This window comes from Astatotilapia calliptera, chromosome 13 (genome assembly GCF_964374335.1).
Source record: "Astatotilapia calliptera chromosome 13, fAstCal68.1, whole genome shotgun sequence".
Taxonomy (NCBI): domain Eukaryota; kingdom Metazoa; phylum Chordata; class Actinopteri; order Cichliformes; family Cichlidae; genus Astatotilapia; species Astatotilapia calliptera.
Window position 1 is genome coordinate 11,801,235 of NC_137434.1, and position 24,144 is coordinate 11,825,378.

Genomic DNA, 24,144 nt, shown 5'->3' on the forward strand with positions numbered 1-24,144 from the left:
CCAAGTGTCAACCAGAGTGTCCGTGCAGACTAAGTTTTAGAGGTAGTTATAAACTACAATATATTCACTACAATATATACTATATAGACTGTATAAGACAAACTGAGCTGCATATATGTTGATGTTAGCACAGACTGCTGAGCACAGCATCTATCTGTCTCTTTGAGAAAGGGTCACACTGGTGGACAGCAGTGTGGGAGCCTACCTTCATTGCTAGTCAGTGTGTGTCACTGTAAAACAATCAAAGCTACTCTGGTTATTCAATCTCAATATAAATATGTGGGCTAGCTCTTTCAAGCTTCTGTCACGTTTAATATGTTGATTTTGCGCAGGTTTGCGTGCATCTGCTGCACGTAGGACATCCTGCTGATGTCAGTCTAACCTGTTCAAACTCCTCCAGGTCCACCTCTCCATCGCCGTTCAGATCAAACATCTTGAAAGCGATCTCAAAGTTCCTCTGGGGAGCTGGACACAAGAGCAACACACAAAGCCACATGAAGAGATACTCTCAATTACACACAGTATATTACAAATATTACACAAAACACATAATTGTACAATATATTCAGTCTTCTCCTCATTCAAGGTGGCGCAAAGTTCTCACACAGGGAAATCAACCCTCTAACTACACAGCAAAAATTGGCCCCGCCTTCCACCAACACTGAAGCTGCTAAAAAAAACACTGCACACTCTTGTTATTTTCTTTTGCTTTAATACATTAGTAACTTAAACTTTACTGTCTACTTTTGGAACCTGATCTAAACTGTAATATTTTGTGAGACCATGTATATAAGATCTATATACCCTGATGTGACAAAATGTTACGAACACGCTCACTTAATATGCTGTTGGTCCTGACGAGACAGCTTAAAGCCATCGAGGCACGGACTTAAAACGAACTCTGAAGGTGCCTGTTGGTAGCTTGTGCCAGGCCCTATTAGCAACCCCGTTAGTCGAATGATGTGTTTCAAACCCCATCCCTCATTAACTGTTTGACCTGCTGCAGAGCAGCACGAGCAGGGATTCACCACTGCTGACCCCACAAGACTGCTAGTTTTAGACATGCTCTTTATCAACTGGCTTCTGTCTGTCCATCCACCAGCACAGGAAAAAAAACAAATACATAAAAATCACCGTTACCAGATGTGACAATCAAAATTTATGTGTTCATCTGTGAGTGGTCATATTTTGACCGATCCATGTATTTCATACACCAAAACAATAACATGCAATATAAAATATTATACAGTCTCTCCTTAATTTTTAATTCTTTTCATGGCTTCACATTGTTATTGTACAGTTAACTACTATGAATATTTATTGCTTCAAATATTCTTCAGTGCCTTTTATGGAAGATTAATCTTTATTAAAAAGGCACTATGAGGTGTAAATCTAAATCTGGTAGGCAAAATACATCTACTTTGCTGTTTTTTGTGGCTGTGTTAAACAGATTGAAACCAACCATAATGCATCCTGCTTCGTCTGCTTTAAAAAAAGGCTTGTCCTTGAAAACTTCCCTTAAGGTTTTCTCCCTATGAACGGATTATAATAAAAGGTCTAGCAGAGTTGGGGATAAAAGTTTACTAGCCTTTGGAGAGGAACGAGTTGAGCTTCATTTTCATTTTATTACCAAACACTACGGCCCGTTGGGAGTGGAGGCATTAATGTGCGATTTATTTCCTGTATGAACCACCAATACTAGATCAAGGTAAGACTGATTCTGTGTAAGCAGACTTGGTCAGCTCACATTAACATATAAAATCCACGTCTTATACATGTCCTGTCCTCCCTAATAACGTCGTATCAAAAGACATCCATTCTTTTACTTTCTGTCCTAACTGACAAGTAGAAATGTAGAGAGCAGAGAAGACACAAAAGAGACTCTCATGAGATCTGATCTGTGAACTATGCAGACGATTTAAAAGATGTTATACTTAATGAGACAGGTCATGTGAACCACTTCAATTCTAGGAAGTCTTGCACATTTCAACAATGTACTTACTTGACAGCACAGTGGTGAGAAAGATGTAGTCAGAGAAGGAGATAAGGCCACATTCCCCCAGTGTGTAAAATATGCTGTCCTCATCTGCAAACTTCTCCCTCTCCTGGGCAATCTTCTGCTCATCCAGGTCAGGACACACACACACACACACACACACACACACACACACACACACACACACAAAGGTAAAAGCTATATTAAAAAACCTTCCACATGATCCAGCACTAGCCTTACAGCCTCTATAGCTGTGCAGTTGTGTGTGTGCAAGCAAGTACGTGTGTGTATGTGTGTGTAGGACCAAGGCTCAATTAAAGACTTGCTCAAACACAAAAATCTAAACACATTCTGGTCTTTCACACACATACACACACAATAAAAAGTTCACTTCATATAGCTGGGTTATCACATGAACAGTCATGCAAGTGCTGCATACACATGAAGCCAAACAGGTGAGGATGATGATGGTTAGTCAGCAGTCAGCTCGAGTATAAAACATTGTCCACCAGAGACCGTACTCACAGTGAGAAACTGACACAAAGAGAGGGAAAACATCACGAGAGACTGCAGCACAAACGCACACACCATTTGTTAAACATAGCTGTAATGTAACCCAGAGCATTAATCATTAAAAACAGGGCGAATTAAACTCTCTCTCACACACACAAACACACAGTTAACGACATGTTTTCCATGTGTATATCCACAGCACTGCATGAAAGTGCGACTTAATCACATGCACACTACACACTCAGTGACAGACTTGAAAGACAGTGTCCCACTAGTAGGGCTCTCCACCAAACAGACGGACAGAGCATGCCTAGAGAAGGAAGAAGGGGTGGAGGAGGGAGCTCGGCAACGCTGAGCCCATGTGGAGTTACCTCCGTCTGTAAAGGGGTCCATTTCAGAGGAGTATGAGGAGGGAGGAAAAACAACTGTTAGAAAAACAAAATCATGGCCTCTGCTGTTTTTTTGCTTTGTTTATAGCAGGGCTTTAATGGCAAAGACACAGATTTGCATTCATATAGCTGCACACACACACACACACACTGAAACAATCTTGCTCAAAACAAGATAATTGGTCGATGCCACTCAAAGTTAAGAATTCAATTATGCTTTGCAATCTTCACGGTGTGCAACTACAATTAGTGTACAATGAATAATCACACTAGGACTATGATTTGCTGTGCTACATATTATCACATTTTGTGTACACAGAGCATATCTAAACTGAAGTGAATCAAAGTCATGTTGCAGTATAATCACAAACGCAGGCTGAGTACACTACAAATCAAAGCTAATCTCATGTTATCACTTGCAAGGGTCACAGACATATACTAACTACATGAACCAAAACATGTATAAATATAAACATTTGGTGGCACCCCCTTCATATCAAATCTTTCAAATCATTACCCCTTTGACCGACTCCCTTCTCATTGCATACAAACAAAAGACAATTAGTATGAGGGCATAAAGTTTATCTCTATCTCCAGTTCATGTCTATCCTCAGTTTTAAAAGTCAGAGATACAAAGACAACAACAGTTTCTACTAGTACTTAAGATATATTCATTCTCCAAGGAGAAGGGAGTGAGGGAGAAAGGGGAAATCAGAGGGAGAGAAATTTATTTTTTAATCATACAGGTTTACAAGAAGTGACAGAATAAGAAAGACAGCAAAGGGCAATGTTTTAATTCCAGGTGCTTTGCAAGCTTTTCTGGTGTAACTGTGTGTATAAATGCAAGAAGGAAGAAGAAGAAGAAAGAGCAAAACAAGATAAAGTGAGAGGTGCGAGAGTGAAAGAGGTTGGTACTGTCCCCTAAGTTGGGTACAATAACACATGGAACAAGTCCTCTGGGTCCAAGGTGAGAAGCAGCTGTAATGCCAGTCTACAAAACAGAAAAGACAAACACTTCTGCACGAGTGTGTATGCCAGTAGGCACAATGGGACAGCTACAAGGCCGTACACCAAGACTCATAAAAACACTGGGCCTCATTATAAAGATCAGAGCAGAGGCACCAAGCACATTAGGGGTAGTATCACATTTTTCACTCGTCTGAGTCAAGGATAACAGCATCCTCACAGAAAAGCCTGGAGTGAAACAAATCCAATTACAATCCAGCTTCCCACAAACTGAGATGCTATTTAAAATTAATCAAAAAGACAATGCTAAATTAGCAAACTAATTTTTTACGCTATTTAATATAAAACAGTATAAAGATGACATATTCAAATAAGAAATTCTACGGTTTGTTTTTTCAAATTTTTTTTCGATTTGCTGTTATCGTCTACAAATCTGATGAAACTACTTGATGAAGATGATTTGGTATAAAAAGAGCCTCCCTGCGGTGGTTGGGGATTCATAAGTCTGTAACAGACTAATGAAGAAAAATATTGTTTTTTATTGTAAGATTGTGACTAATTTAGGCATTTTTGACATACACTTCATCAAATCATTAAAGGATTCAGAGAATTATACATAAAGTCCAATTCAGAGAGTCAGTACTGAATGGACATGTGCAAAAAAAGAAGGCATGCCACTGTAGTTTCAAGCTTTATCTACAACTGTCCTACACAAAACACACAAAAAATATAACTATACAGCCAGAATCCTCTACAGAAATCATGGAGCCACGTATAACAGGGTAAAGAGGAGAGGACCATCATCTCACACTTCAAATGACCCAAACTTATGAAATCCCACATTAAGCAAAACATGTTTTCCTTTTACAGTAATACAGTAATTCCCTCAGATCCCAAATGCTTACAGCGTGTTTTTACAAGAAGAGTTGATGCAACACAGTGACAAACACCCTACTTTATAAGAAATGTGTTGCTGAACAAAAATTCAAAATGGGCTGTTTTCCTTTACATTTTACAAAGAATTTCAACTTTTTTTCACAGGGTTATAAAAAGGCCACACGATGGAAGTTTTTTAAGTCTTGTAGGATCCCCTCTATAGCTACAGATTTCAGCATTCTCTCTTTGTTTGTTTTTTTCTATTCGCTCTATGCTATAACAATGTGCACGCTGTTAAGAAGAAGAGGAGGTATGGCACTGTGAATATCAACCTATGCTCCATGTTTCATACTCCCCATCCTGTGGCTCTGTTGTAAGGATCATGCCTGGACTTACACTTTATCCTCCATCTTTCTGTCACTAGTGCAAGCCTCGGCTTCCGACTTGAGACACACAATACTGGGTTCTCCAGCAAAAAGCCAGTGAACAGTACAGAAATGCACACAGAGTACAACATCAGATAAAAGGCAGAAAGTCTTATCTACAAAATGCAGCTACTAGGTTACTTGATTCCTTAGACAGACTTCGTCTCTGTGTCTAATTAATTAGTAATTCATTAGTTTTGATAGCTCAACAGGGAGGACATTATGCCTATAAAACACCAACTACATTTAAATCAGTATTTAACACTGGTAGATTTTTCCCAAAGCACTTAAATGACTGTAAACGTGATTGCTGCAGCAATCAAGTAAATTAAAACCTATCTCTTAATCAGTACCAACTTCATATCTGTCTGTATACATGTGAGTGTGGCTGCTTTTCAGACTTCTGGCTTGAGCCTGGACATGTCTACATACTTGTCCTTGTGTTTCAGCTAGAGATGACAATCCGACTAGCCTGTTAGGTGAGGCAGAAACACAGGACTGACAGAGCTGCTGTCTGGGCGTCACTGGTAGCAAGGAGGAATGGACAAACAGAGTTAAAGGTCTGGTCAGGGCTAATCTCTCTAGTGCACTAGAGCTAAGGAATAGCCCATGGCTACTCTGACCAAATTTAAACTAGCTTTAAGAAAACTAAGCATGAGACCCGTACAACCAGGCACAGCTGAAGGGATGCATGCAGAAGGCCAAATTATTCATTCATTATTCATTTCACGCAAATACTAAGGAAACATTTTCTAAACACTTAAAAGTGATATACTTAAAAACTTGCCATAGAAGCATTTTAGATCCTAATTTCTTTGATAAAACCAAAACAGCTTGCAGCAATGCAGTCTTATATCGACACCCTATATCAATCATCAAATGACAGATGCTTCAATGCATTACCTTCATTATTTAGTGTTTTGTTACTTTTACAAATAACAAACTGTATATAACATGATTATCTGGACAGTAATTTCATTTTCACAGTTTTGCATGTGTACACGACTATAAAAAATTAGAGATCAGCAATCAAGATGTCAAAAGGTGAAAAAAAAGGGGGAAGAAAAGCTCATTATGAAACTAAAAGTCACTTCACCCTATCTTGTGTCAGTGACAGAGAAAATACAAAAAAAAGGGGGCATGCTCCAAATACTTAAGGATGTGACAAGAACACATCTGTGCTAATGAGACTGATCAAATCTCCTGACATCCAGTGTCATAACAAAAGCAAACAGACAACTGCTGAAGCAACTGACTGATATGAGACACAATTCACATAATTCTGTAATCCGCTTGTACACACATTTGGATACCAAAAATACATAATTTGTCATCCATGTATTTTCTGCTCTTTCACTCTTTTTCCTCCATGACTGCCATAATAAAAACACAAATTTATGAGTCTAGGGTTTGATGAAAGGCTCAGGCAGCAACAGGGAGAATTTGCTCTCATTCTGCTGTTTATGTGTTTATTGAGTGACGCCTGTCCTCAAGTGACCTCGCATCTGAATGCAAAGGTGAGTTTCAAAATAACGTGGTTTACTGGAGCGTGTTGATGAACTGGCTGGAAAAAAAAGAAAGAAAGAAAAAAAGGTCAGTGACATGTAAAGCCTGACCGACAGTGCAGAAAGAGTGAAAGACGGGAGGAGTGTGACAAAAGATGCATTAAAAATGAATCAGGACCGTTGTGTCCTTTGCACCGCAGTATGTGATGTGGTAGCTCTGAGGTTACTGTCGCTTTTGTGGGTACAATAAATGATTTGAGTATCAGGGAAAACTGAATTCAGGATGACCTGCTTGAGGGTAAAAGTCAATCCAGGTCTCAGCTTGATATTTCTGAATGGTCTGACAGCCTACAAGCCCACTTGCACTGCATCTTCAACACAGCATGGCGCCCCATTCACAAACTACGCACCCCAACAAACACAAAGACGATGTGATTTTTCATCTTTTACTGAGCTGCAGACGATAATTTCTCCCTGTATATGATCGCATCATTGGACCAAAACACTGCATTCTGTAGGTGGGTCGGCAGGTGTGTGGGAGGAGAGAAAATTAATGCATTAGCCACCTCTGGTCTCAGGGGTAACCACAAAGCAGGTTTGCCATTAATAACTTATGCAGTGAGCACATTCAGTATAATGCTTCCTGATGTGGAACGCTCAATAAACAAATTTTGTTCGTTGAGGACTGGCAGCTGTCTTATAAACGACAGGTTGAACTGAATTAAAGGACCAGCTTTTGAGACAAACCAACCTCTAACTGAGTGGAAGAGAGAGAAATAGAGAAGGATCAGGAGTATTCAGTGTATTTTTGTGTATGATCTTTCAGTGTCAACAAAACAGAGAACAAAGAAAGCATGTAGAAAATTACACACAGCGGAAGAATATATACACACACACACACACACACACACACACACACACACACACACACACACACACACATATATATATATATAAATAACAGCACCATTAGGATTTTATATATATATATAAAAAGTGGTCTGTATCAGTCCAAGCAGCAGGCCCTGGGAGCGTCCTGTGAGATCAGAAAGGGTAAACATGACAACAGTTGGTGTGACAAGTGGCGTGTTTTCCATTGGAGCAGCACTCCCTCTGAGTGACAGGTTTCGACTCTCCGTCGGTGGAGGTCATCCGGAAGACAGCGTTGCTTTACAAACACAGTGAGCCAGAACATGTAGGAACAGTTTGCATACATTTAAATGTACAAACCAAGTCCTGCCTCCAGTAACTCTAAACCATGCTCTACAGAGATCATGCAGCACTGACACCCGGACAGTCCAGAGGATGGATTTGTGCAGACTATCAAGCACACCAATTCAGCCTTGACATCAGCTAACAGAGCCTTTATGGCTTTTTTCTGGGCCCAAACCACCCTGTGATGACATCATGCACAGAGAGGGGGCGCCGCCACCAGCTACTTTCTCTGTGAGACACAGGCATCAGAGCAGTGCATGCTGGGAAACAGCTCAAGTGCCAAAGCATTTGGAAAGCTACAGCTGTTATTAGAAGAAATGAAAGATGAGAAGAGAGAGGTGTGCGTGTAAAGCAAGACAGTGAGAGTGCAGGGGAACAGCACCATTAGCATGTCTTACTGACCAGTACTCTTAACAAAGAAATCATTTCAGCGAGCCTTTTTATTCTACCTTTGCAAAACTTAAAACAACTATTTATGTATGAAAGTAGGTGGACTTTACTTTGGGGTCCGATTAGTATATATAAATGATATAGGATTGCTGCAGTCTTTAATAATCGCTGTCAAGGCAAACTATAGCCTGCACTTTCAATAATTCAGCAGGGAAGGCATGGTATATAGCTGCCTCTAACAAAGCTTTACAAAGGGCACTGGGAAGGTCTCCAACACAACGTCCAATAACAATGTGGAGTTGGAGTTTGCATATTTGATACAGGATCACAGACAATGGGGCGTGTGTGCCTACTTCACATTATTGCACCACCAGTCATGATATGGTGAACAGGCTGTAACTTGCCCTTTGCTATGACTAGCTTATCTTCATGCAGTGCTGACTGACAGAAGCATTCAACCTGCTTAAAGACCAAATCTCTTTGACATTTAAACAATACTACAAGTATTAGGTATCTTACTGCAGCGGATCAAATAAAGAGACATGGCAGGGGTGGAGAAAGCTATAACAACCAAGTAAGTTATTTGCCAAGATAAATCTCAAAGTGCATAAGGCAGATAAGCATTTATATTACCAAGCTTTTTGGAGTCTGTTTAAAGGTGGTTAACAATTAAACAGACCAATTTCCTGATTACTAAAGCAGCTACTTGTGCAGGTTACTGTCCAGCTGCACTGTCTTTAAAGCGGTTACCAGCCAATCAGTAACAAGTACTTTGCATGGCCATATTCTGCTTACTATAAAAAAATAAAGCACTAAAGTACTACAGTACTGCTTTATTCTACTTCCATCCCACCTGCAGCAGCTTGAAGCTATGAGGGAAAAACCAGTATGGAATTTTAGGAATTGTTATTGGCAATCTAGTTAAGATGTAAATATTAAAAAGCACACTTTGGCTGCTGTCCTAGTCAAAGTGCATGTAAGTCGTGGTAAACACTGGAGAATAAAAGTGTCTGAATAGCCGTTCCCCTGAACTAACAATGGTGAACACCTATGCCCTCCATATTACTGCAGAGAAAGAGCCAGTAGTCAAAAGAAAGTAGAGAAATCAGAGGGAGAGGAGGAAAGAGTATAAAGGAGATAGAGGGAGTAGCAAGTGGCTACAGAGTGCATTTTTTCATTCAGGTGCACACATGCTGCTCGGCACACACCCCATACCTGCCAGAAGTCCTGCAGAGAGGGAGGGGCAGAATGAGAAGGAGGGAGCGAGACAGAGGAGATGAAGAGGAGGTGAAGGGGGAAGGGGAGTTGGTTGGTGGAGAGTGGGGATCAGCAGATGTAATGATTGGGAAAATGAGGCAGAGAAAAAAAGAGGGGATGTTGGGAGACGGGGAGTTGACAATGATGGTTATTCAAGAGGAAGAGAAGAGAGAACATGGGGGGAGGGGTGTTATTTGTTACATGAATGAGAGAGAATGGTTGATAAGAGCATGAGAGAATAATCAACAGTTAACAACGTCAGGTCACATCAACATTGGATTACTGCAGCTGAAAAGCATACCAACATGATGAGGACAGAAAGAATAACCAGAGCGAGGCAGGGAAATAACAGCAGAAGGAGAGGTGCGCTTAAACGATTTGTCGGGCAAAGACAAGCAGTTAAAGATTTTTAAAACAATCGCGATACTGCACACATGGATGGAAAACAACACAATGAGCAGGTTGAGTCAATATGAACCACAACTGGTAAACAACCATACAAGTTTGTCTTACATAAAGACTGAACCTGGAACAAATTTAGTGTCAGCGGGAGATGGTGGACAGAAGGACGTACACCTACACATATTCCCACTTAACTATGCCCAAACATTGCAGTTGGCTTAGCTATTTTTAAATAAAACCATGGGAAGTGAGATACAGAGGCCTTTAGGAGACCTTTCATGGCATTCTCACACATGGTGTGGGCTTTAGCTTTGGTTTAGCTGAAATGCTCCCTTCGTACTTAACTATATTTCCATTCACTTCATGATTTAAACAGATATTGTACCATTACACTTCTCTGGGCATTTCATGTAGGTCTTACTCATTGTACTTTTCAGGTTTGTGTTAACCTAAATAGTAAAATGGAAAAAGTAATAGTTTACTCCTCTAAATTGCTAGAGGTGAGAAGAAGGTGTGTCTCTCTGGGCAAATGAGGAGTTAAGAAGATGGGAATCTCTCGGGCCACTCTAGCCAATTGCCAGGGAAAATCCAAAGCTAAACATGCCTGGCAAATGCAAGAAACATGAGGACTGAAGCATCGGATCATTTACATAAACAGACAAGGGCCAGACAGGACGAGTGCTCCACTTTAATTTTGGTCTGCCACACAATTTCATAAGCCCCTTTGATTACTATATATCCCATACTTTTAACAGATTTTTAAAATATGGGTGAGTAAAAGTACTCTAGGTCTCACAAAACATAAGGTAAGGTAAAGCAAAAGAGCAGGAGCAGAGAAAGGAGTACAGGAAGAAACCTATGACAAAAAAGTAGACTGCAATCCCTCGCTACCTGTTCATCTGACTTCAATATGGAGATCAGGCAGAGACTCGTAGCAACCTGAGGCCTGATGAATTTTGTAATGAGGTTAGAAGCTACAATCGCCACACTGATGATTAGCTAATATTAAATGAACGCTTAGCTGTTGGGTGTTGAGAGGTGCTGTCCGAAATCTATGGAAGGGCAGTAATGGTCACTAATCAATATCAATAAATGTACTTATGCAATATGATCTTGGTGATTTATATTCATGGAAATGTCAGCATTTAGAGCACTGGCACTAGCTCCCTGAAGTCAATCAGTGTCCATAAGGGGCCAGCCTATAATGCTTGCATGCTGCCATTGTCTTTGAAGAGGTCATTATACAGTGGGCGGGCCTTCTTTGTGCATGTCCCTATTATAGTTACTCTTAAGTGCTTTGTTAAAGGCACCTTCACACTAAATGGCTTTTCTGGCCTTTAATCCTTTTTCTGAATTTTAGAGCTCAAACAATAGTCAGAAAACAACACATTCGGGTTGGAAGCAGACAGCAAACGCAGGACCAAAAGCAAAGACACGAGCAAAGAAGTATATAAGATACTGTTCCTCTTCAATATTTAAGATGGCGGAGGCAAAAACATTTTTTGACTGTTATTCTAATCTAATATTTTGTTTTGACAAAACTGACTTACACACAACAGCTTAACAACAGAAACAAGGAAAATACAAAAAAATACAAGTTAAACATGTTATTCAGACAGCAGCATTAGATATTTGCTACTAATTTCTGGATTGTTTGCTGGATGTAATGATGTTTTCTATTTCTTTGCTTTCTCTTTGCCACTTTTGAAATGCTGCAATCCAACTTCCTGCGATAAGTATTTAATGTTTGTTCAACAGAGTTATAGATTCCTTTCATGCAAAGCTCTCCAGCATTACCAATTCATCCAGAAAAATGAACAAATGTAGTTCTGTCTCTATGCAAGATTTAATTCACAGTTTTCACACAAAGTTGCTAATATTTTACGAGTTAACCTGTGATTTGGCTCTAGTTATTTTTCTTTCAGAGGGGATAATACTGACTTTTATACTCACTTAATTTCAGTAAGACCAAACCTTATAAAACCTCACTCATAATTCCCTCTCTCTGTTTGCATATTTTTTTAAGTCATGAACAGATAAAAACCTTACTATAATCTGATGATTAAAAGGCTAATTATCAAGTGCAGACTTCATTTGCTTCATCTTTTCTGCATGAAGATACAATTCTAAATATTTTTAAATACATTTTTAAAAAAGGCATTTTTCTAAATGTCGACTTCACTTTGGTCTATTTCTGCTCAAGAAAAAAAAACACATCTTTTTTAGATTTGTGGATTATTCAGAGTAACTAGGCTGCTGATTAAGTTTTCAATGTTTTCAGTCTTTTAAAGCTAAAAACTAAAACAATCAACAATTTGTGTGACTGAAAAAATTCTTTTTCTTTTTTTTTTATTTGTTTTTTATTTGATGAACTGATTCTTAAATCTGGGTAATAAACCCCTCTGTTGGACTAGTAAGATGTAACAAGCTTTGCAATAGGAAAGATATAAACCTTCTTCTCTTGGTTTACATTACACTCACAAAAATCCCACAACAGCTACTCTAAGCTGTTGTGGGATTTAACGATTAAAAATTAAGCTATGACACAATTAAACTCCTGGTGACCTGCATGATGACCAAATAGACCAAGACCTAGACACCTGTTCCTTACCTTGCCATCATACCGCTTCACGATGAACTGGTCGAGGCCTAGATCTATGAAAAAAAGAGAGAGATACAAGGAGATTATAGATTTGGGCAGAAAAATTCTAACAAACGAAGACAGACTTATTAAGAGCATGAACCAGAGCAATTACATTTACTTGGTGTCACTGTTGAACCTCTGGTAACAAAAGACATGTGCTGGAGAATAATAATAGTCATTAACAAACCCATTTGCATTTTGCCAAACAATGATCAGCATTCAGCGTTTGCTGGCCTGATCATCAGTTACGACTCAGTTCTCAAACAAGGATTCATTTTATAGATCCAGATGAGCAACACAAACCAAGATCCACACCATGCAGGAATTGTATTTACACACAGATTATCTTGACACGAGTACTTTCAGGCATTTGGTTTAATTAGAAATCAGTGTTATTTCATGCCAACACAACAAACAATCACTTCGGTTACACACACACACAATTTGGATCAGGTGAAAATCAGTCTCGATGCTTATTATTATGGTTCTGATGCTTATTATTATGGTTCTGTTGCTTCTCCCTGAAAGGAGGACAGAAAATGTGATTTTTACTAAACTATTAATTATCCCTGAAAAATAAGTTCTTCGTTTTGCATAAAAGAGAGCCGCACCTTTTAATAAAGCTAAATCTAACTAACTTTGGTGTGAGGCGGCAATTTTCATCCATTATATGATAATTCATGCAGAACCTGCAGTCCTTTTAAATTCCAAAAGTCACACTCAAGCTTCTTTGGATCACACAGAGAGTAAGTTCAGACTGACCTCATTAAATCTAACTCTAACACAATAAAAAGACTTAAAAGTCTGTTTCATCTAAATTACAGGAAACCACAAATTAGTTCACTGGAGTATGAAAAAGCTACTTTTTTTCAGTAGTTGGTTCCCATGGAGAAGAATATAATATAAAATAATGTGGGCTGTGAGGATGTATAGACATTGATAAGCTTGATATTTAAAAACTCATTCTTTTTAATCTATATTGAGTATTACTCAGAAAGAGCAGACAGCTGTTGCACATCATCTACAACTTACATGCATCACTGCTATTAGAATTCAGCAGTTTTAATGGTGGAGGAAATTTGAAGCTCGTTGTGTAATATCAATATATTGTAAATAATCTAGCTTGAATAAAATGACAGTTTCCTATCCACCTTTGCACTGCATGTATGCACTGATACAATATTAGAACACTACAAGCATACACATGCTTGTAGTGTTCTAGTATTGTATCAGTATCATAAATCCCTCTGCTCATGAACATCGTGTAGTGAAAATGTGGCAAACTTGGACGGATCATATAGACGTAACAGAAAAGAGGGTGAAACCATGCTGCTGTTGGTTGCTTGTTTAATGGGGTCAGTTCTGGAAAAGCGGTGAGCAAAAGTAAAACACTTGAATTCCTCAATTTAAAACAAGCAAACTGTTTTGTCATAAGATGACAGACTAACTAAAGCAAATTGCTGCGAAAATCTCAGCCTCACCTTTAACCCCTAAAGTTCTTGACCTTCCAGAAAGTACGAACCCTGGAAGTTAAGAAATAGTAACAAGTTTTTAAGTTGTACTAGACTTAGGTCCAAAAGGGTCCCAGAAAAATTTCTGCAGGGGGGGAAACTTATGAACAAAATCCTTTCTTTTGGCTTTGTTATCTGCTTGTCCATCAGAGCACAGTTTATCATTATTTTAATGCCAGTTTAGCAAAAGACAGTAACCTTAAATAAATGAATAGCTTTAAAAAAAATTGACACATGAGCGAAAGGTGAATCTAAGAATAAAAGGTTTGGGGACCAAGCTAAGCCAAGTCTTAAACATTATTAACAGATGGAATAGCTGAGAATCAACACAAATGTGAGACATCCAGACTAATCCTTATTGAGTGTTAAGCACGCTTGAGTCCTTTACTGTGAATGAAACGTTCTTTAACAATAAACCAAGAATACGACTGTGAATCTAACTGAATTTTGGAGTTGAATAGTAATGACAGATAGAGACGAGGGAGGTGATAAAACAAATCTATGCCAAGTTAAGCTTCCTAACTTCACAACTCTCCCATGGCTGTAGATCAAATATCTCTCACTGGCTCCATATTCGACGCCTGAGATCTGCTCTTGTTTGAACTTGTTAATTGATACACCAACTGCTGTGTCGTGACTTCTAAACACAGCATGACGGGACTACCCACCCCCTCCCTTCTTGTACTAGTATCCTTATAGCACGAACTTTCACAAGTCCAGAGCCATGTGTGTTGAGTGTCCCTGAACGGAGCACAGGGGAGGGGGGATGTGTTGGGTAAGGCGCTGCCATTTAAGTGACATGATCTCAGCATTTCTTAATGGAAACATCTTACCCTGTTTATTAATGACCATAAACAACCTGCATAGAAGTTGTGTAACTATATATCTCAGATCTCCAGGTTGTATTTGGGGCTACACTTCTACTGCAGGAGAGGAATCAGACTTGACATTTACTTATATCCACTGTGACAGACCAAAGAAGCTAAAGAGGGAGTACAATCATATGAAAGAGGAGGGTATGTCAGTGGGTGAAAGTATTGCCCTTTTCACACATGGGACACGTAACATTTCCAGCTCCATCAATCTGTTAAAGCAAGCAAATTTTGCCATTTACATCACTGTCATGCTAATGTTTCTCCTGAAATACCCAAAACGCTGATGGGACAAGCCATCACGAACATGATATGATCTACACAGGCCAGATTTGGCAGAACATCAAGTGAAATATAATACATATGGTTAGAGTTTTGCCCACCAGGCATATATATTTTAGTAGCTACTTTGATCATTAGAGATGCATGTATGTATGTATGTATGTATGCAGATATCAAGGGAATGCATCCATAAACATATGAGCAAAAAAATGGGAAAATTATTAACCTCTAGCTTACAACCAACAACTCATCTGTCTGGGGTGAACTATACCATGTCATGTGCTCTTAGCTCCTAAATGATCCTTTCTCTGTGCTCTTGATAACTTCCTGTTATTACTGAAGCTACAGATGTTGCCATGTGAGTAAATATGTGGAATTAACTTGTTTTGGAAAAGCTTTTATCTTACTAGTATCTGATACTAGCAAGTATCTGCTCTGAGGCATTGACATTTCCATTTTGGCTTTAGCCACATTGGTGTTTTTGAGCCAAAGTTAACACACTACCCTGTCATCTAAATGTGGTTAATTCATCAGCTAATGATAGCAAGCTTTGCTAGCATTAGCATTTGGCTTTAGTCGTAATCCTTTAACCAAAACTATTTTAAGTTTTAGTCATAATTTAGGAATCTAAATCCTTATAATTTTAATCAATTTTTTAGTTAACTAAACATCTAAAGTTGATACACTTGACTATAATATGCATTGATGCATTGAGAGCATCCTCACTGGATGCATCACCACCTGGAACGGCAACAGCACCGCTTACAACCGCAAAGCTCTCCAGAGAGTAGTGCGGTGTTCTGAACGGATAATTGGAGGTGAGCTTCCCTCCCTCCAAGACATCTACAGGAAGCGGTGCCTGAGGAAAGCGGGGAGGATCATCAAGGACTCCAGTCACCCCAGCCATAAACTGTTCAGACTGCTTCCATCAGGAAGGAGGTTCTGCAGCATCCGGTCCCGTACCAGCAGACTGAGAGACAGCTTTTTCCACCAGGCCATCAGACTGCTGAACACTTCATAGACACCTCAGCTTCACTACTGGAACTTCAACATTATGCACTCCATACTGTACATTAATGCCACTGTTTTGCACATGTCCAACTACCAACCTCTGTATATTTTATATACCGTAATTGTCGGGCTATAAGCCGCTACTTTTTGCACAAGCTTTGAACCCTGCGGCTTTTAGTCAGGTGCGGCTTTTCTATGGATTTTCCATGATTTTTGTGATATCGTAAGACGATTTGTTTTGTTTGTTCCGCTGTTGTACGGCACTACGTTGCCTGGCGGAAGGATCGGGGTTCAAGAGTGGTATGTTAGTCACATGTCCGTCCGCCAGGCAACGTAGTGCCGTACGAAGTAGCGCGAAAAACAAACTTCAAAGTAGCGTTACGCATTCAGCGGGAGGCGTGGATGACGAGCGGCGATAAACTTGCGAAAAGCAAGTTATGCCCAACTCCACCGGTGGATTCTGACAGCGTGGAAAAGTGCGAAAACATCCATGATCACCAACGGATTTTGAAGGGCTGGACTGCTGCATGATGGAGAGGAGGACACCGCCACGGCCCTTCTGAGGGTGTTCGACTCCGACACTGACAACGAGGATTTCTTTGGTTTTGAAAGTGACAACGAAGGAGAGAAGCGGAGAGTGGATGACGAAGCCATCCTGAGCCTGTTCGTTTCCGACATTGGAGAAGAGGACTTTGGTGGTTTTAGTGCGCAGGAAGAAGAGAAAGATGGTGAATGACTGACTTTTCTTCTTGTTAAAGCCGTGTCACTGCACCTGAGCCTAAAAGGTAGTCCGAATCTATTTTTCTGGTGTGCTGTAGGTTACTGTTATGTACTACATGTGCAAATATGTACCCATAACTTGTTTTTCAAAATATTAATAAAAGGGGTGTGTCTCCAAACAGCCGTCTCTTTCCTGACAATTCCCTTTGTGCATATTCTCTTACATATGATAAGTCAACATTGAAACACCTGCGGCTTTTAGTCAGGTGCAGCTAATGTATGTACAAAACAGGATTTTCCCCTGATTTTAGCTTGTGCGGCTAATATTCAGGTGCGCTTTGTAGTCCGGGAAATACGGTATTTTATTTTATTCTTTACTCTATTTAATTTGTAAAATATGTATACATACCCACACCCACACACACACACGTAGAAAAACATATTTAGTATACACATCCAGTAATGCATATACTCTTATATATTGTACATATATTTATTACTTTCAGATTTAGCCATTCTTATATTTTGCTTGTTTTACGTTATTGTATTTTTGCACAACTCTGTTGCTTGTGAAGCTCGCACACAAGAATTCCACTTGCATGTACTGTACCAGAGTACCTGCACATGTGATGTAACAATAAAAGTGATTTGATTTGATTTGATTTGATTTGACACGTCTTACTCATCTTACTCTCAAGCATTGAGATGTTGTCGTATTTTCATGGGAGCTAGCTGTGCTATCATTCAAAGCTTTCAACAGTCCTAAAAGGTTGTTACAAAGAGATAAATCAGTTGGAGAGACCAAACCCTTGTTGCACAACAATGTAAACAAAATTATTTCTGCTGTATAGTATACAGTTCAACATGGGAGTCTAAACGGGACTCCCATTTAGAACCAGCTTCAAGTGGCCACTTGAGAAACTGCAGTTTTTAGCACTTTTGCGCTGACTTCATTTTTTTAAAACTGGAGGCTGCCTTTGGTTACACGAAACCAATTTCAGCTTTCATTTATGTTTTTCAAAACAATGGACTGAAATCATTACTGGATCAATTTGATCTATTCCAGCCTCTGACTTGTTATAAAGAAGATAAGTAAATATTTATTTTAGAGTCATTTCAATCTGTAATAGATGTGAAATTGTAAAGTGAATGCAGGAATACTAAACATAATTTTGTAGAGGTCTGGCAACGAAAGGCCGGTAAACAGTGTCTTTACTCCTCTGATGTTTTAAACCAATGTCAGTGCTGGAATGTGTTTAGAAAAACTCCCATAAAAAAGCAGCTTGGAAACTTCGGTGAAATTAGTTAGAGCATCTCACACTGAGATGTTACTGCCATTTAAGGCATTCTCCAAAACAATCCTGCATTCTATTCAGCTGAACTAAATAAAATGAACTCCACAGTCTTCATCTTGTTTATACCATACCTATATCTGGTAATGTGAAGGCATGCATGCTGAAAGTGTTAGATAAATGTGTTACAGAAAACATGCTCACTCTCACATTAAGTCAGTGTGCAGATGCCATTAATGGAAAGAAGAGCATGCACAGAAAGAGCTAAAAGAATATAAGCAAAAGTGGTGAAATTAAGAACTTACTCTCAGGCTGCTTCTCATTAGGTGTGATGGAGCGTATGAAGTCCTGAGGCGTCATGTAAACCTCAGCATCTCCATGCTCATTGATGACCTTCAGAGTGGCAAAGTAGCGGAAAATCTTGTCTGGAGTTGAGTAGGCTCGTATCCTGTTCTCATACTCCATCACCTGCCAACCAGCCAGAAAGCAAAATTAATATCACAAGATTCCCACTTTAGGCAAAAGCTTTAATGTAATATACATAAAAATCAACAAGATCAAATCAAAGAACCAGCAATATTTCAACCATGTGTGTAGACAGAAAATAACGTGAGTTAAGTGAGAGTAGATTGAGTGAAGGGGAGCCCAGAGCAGCAGGAAACCAATTTGTCATCCTTGATCGGGAGGTATATTAACCTCCTGACTCAACTGCCACAAATTCAAATCAGGAACACAGAGTGTTTTCCTATTCGGGGTCAGTCTGCCTGCTAGGTTAATATGAAGGGAGAGTTACCAAAACTACATAAATCTGTAGACAACACAAATAACAGCTACAGACCATCAGCATGGCGCGACACATTAGCCCCTGTCAACTGTTATTTGCTGCAATGCCATCCACTTTTCAGGAGAAAGTTTCAAACAGATGTGGAGTAGCTGGGAAACATACAGGGCAGTGTGTGTTTAGAATCTGTGTTGGGCTGGAACCCAAACAGGTGGTTATTTTGTGTGACATTGATTGATTGCATTCACTACAGAAACCTCTTTTGGCAAAAGAAAAAACATTTCAGAGCTTCAACTTTTTGTTATCAAACTCAGTTTTATGATAAATATCTGTGGGGAACAGTCACACAGTCACACTACATTCACTTCAATTTCATATTTATGATTACATGTGTCAGTGTCGGTACTCTCACTTTAGGAGACCTTAATAGTCTTTGGGGAAATCACCATGAGCATGTCTCCAGCAGAGGCAACCAACTGTGTATGGATGAAGGTCTATTAGACAGTTGTGTGGAAATGGCAGAGAACTGAGTGACTGACAGAAAGACTGGGTTGCACTCTTCTTTCTCTCTAGCTTTCATCTGATTGTGTTTACAGATTATGGATCTCAGCATTTTCAACACTGATGAAGACATGAGCTGTCTTTCAATTTAAATAAAAAATTCAAAAACCCAAACAAAACCAGGAAGGTAAAATTCAAGTCACACGAGGAACTTATTATTTTGTGTTTCGCATTTTCACTCAGTGTTGTGAAACATCTAAGACAGCGGTAGCACTCAGTTTAAAGTGACACCACTGAATTTCAAACACAAACATTGGAGTAAAAATGTCTTCCTGCTGCATGATTTTGCATTATTATTATTTTTATTATTATTATTAAGCATCTCCTGATCTGATCACCTAATGAATAAAACACAAAGAAAGCCAAAATCTGTGGATATGCTCAACATACACTTAAAATTCCAACACTGGACCACTTCAAAGACAGTCAGCCCTTAGACATCTATTTGCTTTTTACAGACTGTGGCTGCTCCTCAGAGTGACTGCGCAATTTTTACATCATTCAAAAAAAAAAAAAGTTCTTCCTCCTTTTTTTTGTTTTTATCCTCACATCCTCCAACAAGCAGTGCAACAAACACTGCTTATTTGGCATCAAATCAAAGATCCTTTGTTCTTTATCTCCATATCCTTTGTCATCTTCTGCCTAATTAACAGCAATAAAATCATAGGAGTGGGACATTCCTGTTCTTTATGCATGCTGATTACCCCATTACATTTCTTAGTCTCAGCAAATATTCTGTCAAAATATACTAGCTCTGGCATACTGGAAATTGCTTGCTGGGGGTTTCAAAACAACATTGTGGAGATGAATTAAATAGGAAGACTGACTGCATGGCTGAATGGTTATTGTTTATTGATCACCTTGCGGTCACGGAATCCAGAGCGTTGCTTCTTTTTTTTCCCCTCTCCACCTTCGTCTTTTTCATCCTCATCTCCACTGCTGGCCTCCACCGATTTCTCTGACTCCGTTTCGGAGTCTGGGTGTCTCCCAAAATCCGGATCCTCTCCACTTACTTGCTCAGAGTGTCGAACAGAAGACCCAGCATCTGCATATGCTCTGGTTTTGTAAATAAATTTAACAAAAAGAGAGATCAGATTACAAAACAGATCAATACCTGGGGGACAGATCGATGTTATCTGAATAGATGAATAGATAGTTCAGCAATATGTCTTTGTGCTTTGCTCTAGTACCAAGTAGATCTCGGGAGGTATGTAGCAGACTGTGTTTTGCAGCTAGGTGTGTACTGTCGCTATGATGCTAAACAGATTGAAAAACAGAGAGGCAAAAGGGCCAGGAGATTATGTGCTCTGCTGTGTTTTGCTCATCGGTGCAGTGCGGGGAGGTTTTACTATGGCAGACTCCCACGTTACCATTTTTCTGACTAAACTGAAATTGGAATAATAATAATAAATAGCTGGGACTGTCTGGAGCAGGCTGAATAATTCAGTTTAATGACACGCGTTGAAAATGAAGCCCAGGGTGAAGGCCTGGAACAGTCTCGTTCCATCAGTCTCAAATGCCCTGAGTCGCCATCCATCACTCTGCCTCCTGCAGCACAGTCAGTGTGTCCCCATAGAGCTCTAACCTCAACACCTTCTCCAGCACATTGTCTTAACTAAACAACAGGCTTTAAGGCAATGGATAGCCATAAAAACACAACAAGCAGGAGAATGAAATGTAACATGTGCTCTAAAGTCTAGCTGCTTTTGAGTACTGAGCCAAAAGCAATTCCTAATTTGCTCAATGAACCTCAAGTCCTGTTCACTGAATGCTGTCCCATAGAACAGTGCTGAAGTTTAAACACATGATGGAAAACCCACTTCAAAAAATGGCGTGTCATTCAAGTGACAAAAAATCAATAAAAATGAAACTCAACAAACATGTTTAAATTGAATTCCCAGTCATGCCACATTGTATTAAGTAACACTAGACAGGCCTTCAGCCGAGAAGCAATCTGCACCTTGAGCAGGCTGCTTGTAAATCACTGAGTTGTTTACACATCAGCTTGCTTCAAATTGCTTCTTAAGGAACAAATGCAGTATTTTTTTAAGACCACTATTATTTTAAGAGCAATAAAATGAGGCACAAGGGTGTAAAAAAACAAAACAAAAAACTACCTCTTCCACAGCAGTCCAGCACTAGCAGACACACCGGTTACCCCAGCTAGGGCTGCCAGCATCAGCCTTCTCCGGCCAGACTCTCGCACTGCCCCGCTGTGATAACGCCGGGACAGCTGCGCGAGCCCCACTGAAACTGCGGACAATGCCCGCAAGTGGAACATCCTGCAGAGGGACGAGAGTAAAGGTGAGACAAAGACAGATGACACTCTTGCAGTATCGGTATGTACAATGACAGAAAAAAGCAACACACACCTATTAAATTGTGTTTCTGTTTTGTATTCTACTACTGTATGCCAAAACTGAATAAATAAAAACTATGAAATAATTTCAGGTTAAGTATGTGAATACAAAGGATATGAAAATTCTGAGCTGAGTACATAGTTTCATAACTTTTATCTGTCTTAGAAATCACCAGTTAAAGCTACCTCAGATTAGAGCCCACATCAGTGCTTTGCAGAGTTTAAGTCACAGACAGATCTCAACCGTGGTAAAGAAAGTTTAGAAGCCTCGTAAGGAAATCAAAGAAGACCAAATTCATCTTGTCTTGTTAACGTCTGAAGAGGAGCAATGAAAGCATCCTGACTGGAAACATCACAATCTGGTATGAGATGTGCACAGCAGAGACTGGATGGGTGCTGTGGGCGAATTAAACCCCCCTCAAGAGTATCCCAACCACCCATCTACACATCATAAGTGGTATTAGGGAGTTGAGCCCAATATCCACCTTGCTATCACCTGGCAAGCAAAACGGGAGTATCTGCTGCTGTAATATCAGCAGTTTCTTTCCTCATGCTGTGAACTTACTGCATACTTTAGTGCAGTTTTTTATTCAGTTTATTCAGTCATTCTTTTACATTTTTGTTAGCACCATAGCAGATTACATGTAGACTATATGTGCCATCATTTGATCATCTTGCACAATTATAATAAATGTTGAAACAACTTTCTGATAAGTCCGTGTGAATCAGCCCTTCATAGTCAATCTGCTGCAAAGATTATTAACCAAACAAACCTGGTCAAAGACCACACAGGTGAAGGTCTGCCCTCTGTGCTTCCTGCTCAGCACCTATTAACACCCATCCCTGTATATTTAGTGACTAATTTAAGCATTTTTTTTTTGGTTTAAAGTTATTACTTTGTAAACTCTTTGATTAAACGTATTGGACAATTGAATCATTATATATGTGTGCACACCTATATTTCATTAACTCCCTTAGTTAGGATAATAAAAACAGAAACCTGTACTTTGGCCTTAAGATTTGTAGCCACAGTTGTAGTATTTTTATTTGCTTTGATTTTGATTCCAACAAACAGCATGTCAGGCAGTCGGATTTCCACTGTGAAGTAAGGATGCCTGATTATAGCAGAAATCAAAACTAGGATTATTTAGCTGAGATTTAACACATTTACTTAAAAAAAACATACATAAAAAAAAAATGATTAGTGGATTAGAATGGCAGTGTGCTATCCCTTTAAACTGGCCGTAGGTGGGGATGTAAGAGTGATTGGTTGTTTGCTTTTTCTACGCACTTTGTCCACGCACTTTGTCCGCTGATATGGACTCCAATCCCAGCCAATCCTGATCAGATACGAATGTAAGATAACAAAGGAACAGACAGATAGATGGATGAACTACACATGTGGATTCATACCACAAGATCCTCTAAACACTGTAAAGCTAGCACATAGCTACCACAGTACTAAACACCTACCTTGTCCAATTATAAACCATGGAAGTCATAGGTAAGGATTTGCAGATTTTAACCCCCCCAAAAAAGTAATTAACAGTCACCTCAAGAGACAAAGCTTAGAACAATGGGAGTTCACCATTGGGATCTGCCTTCACATGGCACTGTAGACAAAATGGTTCCCTAAAAAGTCAATGTAGAAGGTCCTGGTTTTCCCACATACCTCAATTAATAAACAACGGAAAATCAGGGATAAAACTAATTGCCACCAGTGCACCTAAGCTCCAGAACTTCATTTTCAGCTATACTGTTGCTTAATTCTTCAGTGTCACGGAAAGATGATTAACAATTAGGAAAGGGGCTACTGGTGTGTATCTGTAGCTCCCATGTGTGCACTTTTCAAACTACATGATGGAGGAGTTAACCCCACTGAGGCTCAAAGCTACCACCTGTCAATATCCTATTAACAATTCAGGCACCAACTGTCAAGCAGACTCAGCAGAAAGAACAGTGAAACATGGCATATGCTAATTGGAGTGTTCAGTAGCCCATGACAATAAGGACTAAAGGGAACAGTGAGCATGCATCCACACTATTATACTTTTTGGGACTGGGGGAAAGCCTAATGGTAAAGGAACGACACCAAAACTTTATAGAAACAGACCAAAACTCACATGATGCAACAAGAAAGCCCAAAAATGCAAGTCGTTGGTGTTGCAGAAATCTTT

At 39.5% G+C, this 24,144-nt stretch overlaps 1 protein-coding gene across 2 annotated transcripts in view; it reads right to left on the reverse strand.

Moving 5' to 3' along the window:
- micu1 (mitochondrial calcium uptake 1) overlaps nt 1–24,144 on the reverse strand; it is a 36,631-nt gene that overhangs the window by 8,178 nt on the left and 4,309 nt on the right. Inside the window, exons 2-8 of one of the 2 annotated variants that reach the window (XM_026189366.2) lie at nt 21,726–21,890; nt 20,469–20,664; nt 18,572–18,734; nt 12,546–12,589; nt 2,881–2,886; nt 2,003–2,117; nt 383–465 (exon numbers count right to left, since the gene is read on the reverse strand). In XM_026189366.2, coding sequence (XP_026045151.2) covers nt 383–465; nt 2,003–2,117; nt 2,881–2,886; nt 12,546–12,589; nt 18,572–18,734; nt 20,469–20,664; nt 21,726–21,890 — 772 coding nt within the window. The remainder of the gene's footprint in view (nt 1–382; nt 466–2,002; nt 2,118–2,880; nt 2,887–12,545; nt 12,590–18,571; nt 18,735–20,468; nt 20,665–21,725; nt 21,891–24,144) is intronic. The other variant, XM_026189367.2, reaches the window with a different exon arrangement.